Raw genomic sequence first — 7617 nt, forward strand, 5'->3', positions numbered from 1 at the left:
ACCACTAAAGTTAATAAACATAACATCATATGATGAAGGCATGCCTTTATATATATATATATATATATATATATATATATATATATATATAAATATATATATATATATATATAAAGTATTCAAAATGTTTACATTAGATTATATCTACATTTATTTTAACTTTCAATAAGTTAGAATGATAGGTGAGTACATGTACCGCTGTTATAGGCATCACCAGAATTAATTTAGCTAGTGGCGTATCCAGGGGGGTATTATAAGAAGTAGGTATAAAATCATTGTAACGGTACATGTACTTTGATTTTTGAACACTGATAAATAAATCAGATAATCCTGATATATAAATGTCCGAAATCATAGAAATGTATCACAATATAAAATCGTTGACTAAGTAGTGTCAATGGATTGATTTAAGGTTTCATGTCCAACGAAGCGTAACGATTATGATTTACGAGGGTAGATTGTTAATTAATTGGGAGTACACAATGACTGAACAGTGCTTTACATTCAATAGTCGTGTATATCTGGTCATTAAGTGGCTGGGGAAATAATTAGTACTATGCGTGAGGGATGGGAATGGGACGGGGGATCCGCCCATTCGCCACTGAAGTTATTATTTGAAAAATAAACATCGTATAGTTAAATTCTTTTGCGTATACAAGGTATTCAAAATATTAACGTCATCTATTTTATCATCCAATGAAATTAAAATGATAAGTGAAGACTGTTGTATCCACACAACTTGTGTAACTAATTAGTGGCGGATCTCGGGGTTAATACATTTGTAAGTAGACCTAAAAATTTGCGATAACATTGCTTTGCTTTATGAGTAAAAAAAAGTCTACAATATTAATAAAACATTGATACACAAATGTCGAAAATCATATAAGTTTATCACTATAAAATCGCTCGAGATGTTTAGAACACTTAGAGCTGAACTTCCCTAAAGTCGAGACGTCTGTTAACCGTTTATTCGGACACGCCTGTCAAAGTCTTTTCGACGCTTAATGTAAAGGTAGCAATCGGAGAAAGTACTTTGACTTGAGAATGAATACGATTGTAGAAGGGAGGGAAAGATGGACCGAAGCATGCATTTTGTAAAATGATTCTTGTGTTGTTAAATAATCGAGAATCTTATTTGAGATGTCTGATTCGGTTCACTAAACAACTTAGCATCACCTAGCAGAGTTCATGTTTCACCGTAAGCACTTAACACTAATTTTAGAATATGTAAACAAGTTGTAAGCTAGGCCTATTCCGTAATTCAACAACATATCACAGGAACTGGTAATTTAATCTGTAGTAATAATACTGCTACCCTTTCTAAAACCACAAGGATGGTGGGTGACGATAATTTTAAGAACTATTTTGAAACGAAGTTTTGAGTGAAGTATCAGCCCTTGTAGCCCCCCCCCCCCCCCCCAATAGCAGCTGATTAGGGGATGGTACGGTATATGGTATATACCCACACTATTATTAATACAGACAAAATTACCGGTTCCTGTGAACATATTTTAGTACCTGACGACATATGAAGGGTTGTGAATAGTGAATGTGAGCAACTGCATGTGAATGCACGGGCAATGGAAGTTGATGTAAATAGATACATGTAGTATGTGCATGTATATATATTTATACATGCACATACTATATATTTACATTAACTTACAGTGCCCGTGTGTGAATGAGTATTTCATAGTGTTCTTGTCTGCTTGTTGCAATAATATAGTCCCGTCCAATTTTATATGGATATTTTTGTGCAAGGGTTATATGTATACAATTAAAATTGCATGGGGAAAAGTTTAGTAATGCAGAGCTCTAATATCTTTTATTATCTCTCATGTTTTTTAGACATTTATTCACAAACACATAGGCCTACACATAAGAGTTTATAATTACTATATATATTTAAAAATTAATGCCATGCCTTGGCTTTTAAGTACATTTTAAGAATCATGACAAACAACACTTTTTAAGATACAATTTTCTGTTTTATTGTTATATTCATGGAATAAAAATCCCATCCTGTGTTTTATTTGGGATATCTATTCCCATTCATGCTCAAATAGGATATTTACTGCCATTTCATGTTCATTATGGGACATTTCCTCCTATGGGACATTGTATCCCATATTAAGTTTAAATATGGGAGTTAAAATCCTATGGGAGAAATTATATTTTTTCTCCCATGGGATTTTTGGTGGGAGTGAAAATCCCCCAAGTGGGATTAAAAATCCCTCCAAAATCCCATGGGATTTTTTGATTTCAGGTGAAATATCTTAAAAACTACAATAGGTGCAAGTGTAAATGTTGGTGCATGTCTTGTGAACATAAAATCCCATCTTTTTTTGTGAAGGGTTTATTTGTATCCTTAATAAAAGGGTTGGCGAAACTCCGGACTTTTGTCGTGTCCAGAGTTAAATGTCGCACTGTTACTGTTCTTAGCTAAGTACAGTTCTTAGTAATTTAGAAAACTTAAGTTGAGTCACCCTAGCAACGCATAGTATTTCCCAAACTAAAGGTGGAACTCTTGTGCGATGGAGGTCGTATTTTTAACATGTTTTACGTCACATCTGTCAAATTTCGCAGACGTAAACATGGAAAGCCACAAACTCAAACGAAAGCCAAACTGGAGTAGTGAGGAGTCCTTGGCACTCACTACTCTTGTTGAAGAATACAAGGATGTTGTGAGAGGGAAACTAAGTCCCCAGTTAACCTCTCAAATGAAGTCGAAAGCGTGGGGGGAGATTGCGGTAAAACTTCGTGCTATGAGTGTTGGGCCAACTCGAACGGCAGCAGAAGTTGAGAAAAAGTGGCACAACATCTTCTCGAAGACAAAAACGGAGATTTCCAACCACAGACGTATAATTACTGGTACAGGTGAGTTGGTGATGAAATTGTAAATTATGGTGAATACAAGTTTTATGACCAATAGATAGGTGCATAGGCCTACATATACTGACGAGTACGCGAGTGTTAGGAGAACTTGTGTATCACATTAAATATACAAGTATACTTATGCATCCCATTAACACAGTGAGATTAAAATGCGTATTTTATCCAGGCAAATCTTTCATTTCATTTTCATTGCAAGGAATTATACCGATGAAAAGATAATGTGGGGTATTTACCTTTGTTCGTTTTGGCCACTCATTTCGCTCACAAGTCGTTTCGGCCCCTAGTTGTTTCGACCCCTTTATCTTTTAAATTGTCTTAATCATTTAAGGAACTTGAAAATCATAACAGCATTCCTTATGACATTGTTATTCAACAATCATACATGATTTCAGAAATTAATGTAACATTTCATGTGATAAAAAAGACCCCCCCCCACCCCCCACCCCCGCCAATTAAATATTTGACATGTCATATGCTTTTAAATTCATGTTATTTAAAACACGTACATTTCTTTTATAATTCTATACAGTGCATTACAGTAATATTATATTTTAACACTTTATAAATCCTGTAGGATAAAAAGAAATCCACACAGTATGTAGCAATTCAATACATTTTTACAGAAGACATTTTTTTTTTTGCAGGTGGTGGTCCTCCTCCGAAGTCATTGAGTGCTGTAGCGGAAGCTGTTACTAGTGTAATTGGGGCAAATAACACTTGCCTGATGGGTATAGAGGGAGGCATTGATACGTCCCTGCTAAACCTAGATATACTTGGTGATGAATCTGTGTAAGTAACTTAATGAGTAACATCATTTACTATTTAAAATTGTATCATAATAGGTGTCAAATTCTTTGATTGATTGGAATCTACCATGACAGAATTAATGTTTGTAATTTGATTTGTGTAAATAAATTAATGATATATCATATAAACATCAAAATAGAAATAGAACAACAATTATTAAACTAATCATCCAAGTCATCATTTAATCATTCTCAAATGGATTAATACAAGATTCATAAAGAATAATGTATTCCTCTTCCCATCATAGGGGAATCGATGTAATTGAAGGACCTCCAGATACAGATCCCCACATTCTTGGATCAACTCCCCTAGAAGTAACATCTGTCCTGGAGTCTTCATTGCCATTGGTAACCTCAGGCAATAGCAGCAGGGACATTAACCTGAAAAGAAAAATGGAAGAACTAACTTGCAGGAAGCTGGAACTAGAAGTCCAGTATTTGGAAATGAAAATAAGAAAGCTTAAAAAAGAGGAATGAACCATCCTTAGATTAAGAGACTGATCAATATTTTTGCTGTTGTTTGTCAGCATCTTCAGGCAGTTCAGATTCAAGTATTCAAATTCATGGCCACTGTGGTTAGGGTGAGACCAGAGTAGGGGAAACATTTCATATGTGACTATCAGAATATGATATATTTTAAAAACTATTTTCTCAATAGAATCAAAGTTGCAAGCATTGTCGAATGTTCATATTAGTTCATTTTGTGAACCCTGAGTGTAGGATAGGGCCATAATAAGGGATCAGAGTTGTACATGGGATTATATATTTAAGTTTAATTTTAAGTCTTTAAAAATCTTCTTATGCACTGCTAGCTATGATTATAGTCATGATGATAAGCAAGCATCCTCTGCTATTGTATATTCAGTTTATTCAAATCATTGCTCTAGAGGGTACAGTGGGGCCACAACAATGGATCAGATTTTTACATGTCAATATATTGGAAACATTTTTTTTTAGAAATCTTTTAAAGAACTGCAGGGCCATGGTTATCATATCAATGTAGTATAGGAAGAGGAGAACAATTATAAGAACAACTTAACAGATAACAACCCAAAAACAAACTGTAACTTTTTTCTTACTGTGTGTTACGATTTTTTAATAACTGTAAATCTTATATGACTTTTTAAGGAAATTTTGCATATTCATATAAACTGTTAATTTTTTCAGTTTCCATAAAGTTTGATAGTTTGTGACATTGTTTATCAAAGAATTATTTCATTCTCATTACTATATATAAGTCAAATTGAATCCCTAAAATTGATTGTTTTTCATTGCAATTAGTTGTCATTACATGAATGACTATATATATATATGTGACTTAATTGTCCAAAATTTATTGTTTTACATTAATTATGAGTATCATATTACAGATATAACTATATCGACAAATTTCTGTTACAACATATTTTTAAAATAATTTACAAGACATACAATTAGTACTTGTATATGGTAACTGTTAAAACTCTGCTCGCTCTTATGAAATTTGTAAATGTGAAGTTTGTGTATGTGTGATACCAGAATTTTTGCATTCTGAAGAAAACATGAATGAAAAGTATTTTTTTTTAAATTTAGTTGCACACTGTATACCAGTAAAATATATGAAATATAATATCTGCCTTTGACTGTTATTCATGAAAATTATTTATCAATTTATTTGACTCAACTTTGTATAATTCTTAAACTAAATAAATTGATGATCATGATAAAACACATGTCTGTAGTAGATTTGTTTTCATTCTGGCCAAAATTGAAATATGTTTGTTTGTCCATTTCTGATTGGAGGATTATAGACAATAGTTAAGAGGGTAGGAAATGTTTTACATGTACTTTTTTCTTTCTTTTTTTAAATTTTGATACAATAATCAATTGGTATTAGTATAAAGTAATGTTGAATGTCTGATTTAAAGAAAAAGAAATTTAATGTATACTAAAATGATTTAAAAGGAAAACAGGGGTTGAAAATTATCATCAGTAGGTCAGATATAAGGGCAAACAAACAATTTCTGAAACAAAGCAACATTTAATAATGCATGAATTCAGTTTTTAAAATACGTGAAATATAATTTTTATGCCCTCCTTTGAAAAAGAGGGGGCATATTGTTTTGCACCTGTCGGTCGGTCGGTCTGTAGACCATGTGTTGTCCACTCAATATCTTGAGAACCATTCACTTGATGATAATGATATTTCATATGTGGGTTAGTTATGAGTAGAAGAGGATTCCTATTGTTTTTCAGGTCAAAAGGTCAAAGGTCAAGGGTCAATCTAGTCTGGACATAGGAATATAATGTCCGCTCAATATGTTGAGAACCCTTTGCTTGAAAGACATCAAACGTGGTACACTGGTACGTCTTCAGGAGAAGACGACCCCTATTGATTTTCAGATCACATGGTCAAAGGTCAAGGGTCAAATCGGACATAGGAATATACTGTCCGTTCAATATCTTGAGAACCCTTTGCTTGACAGACATCAAACTTGGTACACTGGTACATCTTCAGAAGAAGATGACCCCTATTGATTTTTAGGTCACATGGTCAATCCACTCTTGACATAGGAATATATTGTCTGCTCAATATTTTGAATTGATGATACTACTCTCAATTAAATGATGTGTGTGTGTATAACCCTTTTCAATTTTGCACCATGGGGGGGGGGGGGGGGGGGGGGCATATGTGTTTTACAAACATCTTTTGTTAATCTCTATCTTAAATGTTAAGTTGGCCTATCCCTCTCTCTACAACACTTCTTGTTTTCTTGTGAGCCCTATGATTGAATCAAATCTATATAATATATTAGGAAAACTATAATAATAACAAAACAAAAAAATAATAATAATAATGGTATGTAAAATTTATGAAAATGGGATGGGGGTAATTTGAAAATCTGAAGAAAAACCATTGTCAGGGTGTCAAGCCACTTTTGGTTTAAATAATATAGGATTATAAGATTATTTTTTTTTGCAGTTTATTGGGCAAATATTGGGATTTTACTACAGATTTAACCACAAGTTTGTTATATTGAGCTGACAGAAGGACTGACATTGATCAGCATATAGACAGTTTCAAAATGTTAGAAGTGGATAAATTGAACATTTAAAATAAAATAGAAAGGTTTGAAATTGCTTATTTGAAACTAATATAATGAAATGGAGAAAAATATGATCTAGATGACATGGTATAATTTAGTTCATATTTGCCCAGTCCTTTGATTTTAATAGCAAACCATGCTTATAATGACAATCTTCAAATGGATTGCTGATTCAGTAAATGTTAAAATAATAAGAATATATGCTAAAATGTAAATTAAAGAAGTTTCGAGATAAGTATTTCAGTTTCTTAAAAAGCCATTCTCTTAAATTAGTGTTGTTTTGTCAAAAATACATGTAACAAAAATACATATCTGAATGTATCATAGGTATGATTGTATCAATAAGCATATGGTTTAAATTTTGCTGCCAATTGGCTACACCTACATAGGGCTTTATAGGGGGACTTAGAGGGAAAATATAGGAACCTTCAAGTTTATAGGGAAATATAGGAATAAATAGGGACTTTGTACTGTGCTGGGAATGACAAAATTTTTAATAAAAGCATTATGTTTCATATGAATTATTGTAGTAAAAAAAAATTCCCACCCACCCCATATAATCAATGCTCATCTATTTTCTTTAAAAAAAAACAATCCCCACATTTCTTTACACTAAATGTTTTTATTGAAATAATTTTTAAGTTTGAATTTTTTGATTTAAAAAAATAATGGACATAAATATCTATTCTGGTAAATATTACCCGAGTTTGTGACACAGGTACAGGTGACATGGCTATATAAATGTACCACTCTTTTATTTACAAAATAATATTAGTAATGTACCCTTTACATGTCAGTTAAATATAACAATCAAAGTAGATTTACATTGT

The 7617-nt window shown here is 32.4% G+C and overlaps 1 protein-coding gene across 1 annotated transcript; it reads left to right on the forward strand.

Annotated features, from left to right (window-relative positions):
* Positions 1–2437: 2437 nt before the first annotated feature.
* On the forward strand, positions 2438–5413 carry LOC125678240 (uncharacterized). The gene is made up of 3 exons (XM_056156070.1): positions 2438–2877; positions 3540–3684; positions 3950–5413. Exons 1-3 carry the CDS (start codon positions 2535–2537, stop codon positions 4176–4178), a joined length of 717 nt encoding a protein of 238 aa, XP_056012045.1. The 5' UTR covers positions 2438–2534; the 3' UTR covers positions 4179–5413.
* The last annotated feature ends 2204 nt before the right edge of the window (positions 5414–7617 follow it).

Source organism: Ostrea edulis, chromosome 2 (assembly GCF_947568905.1).
Source record: "Ostrea edulis chromosome 2, xbOstEdul1.1, whole genome shotgun sequence".
In the NCBI taxonomy this organism is placed as follows: Eukaryota; Metazoa; Mollusca; class Bivalvia; order Ostreida; family Ostreidae; genus Ostrea; species Ostrea edulis.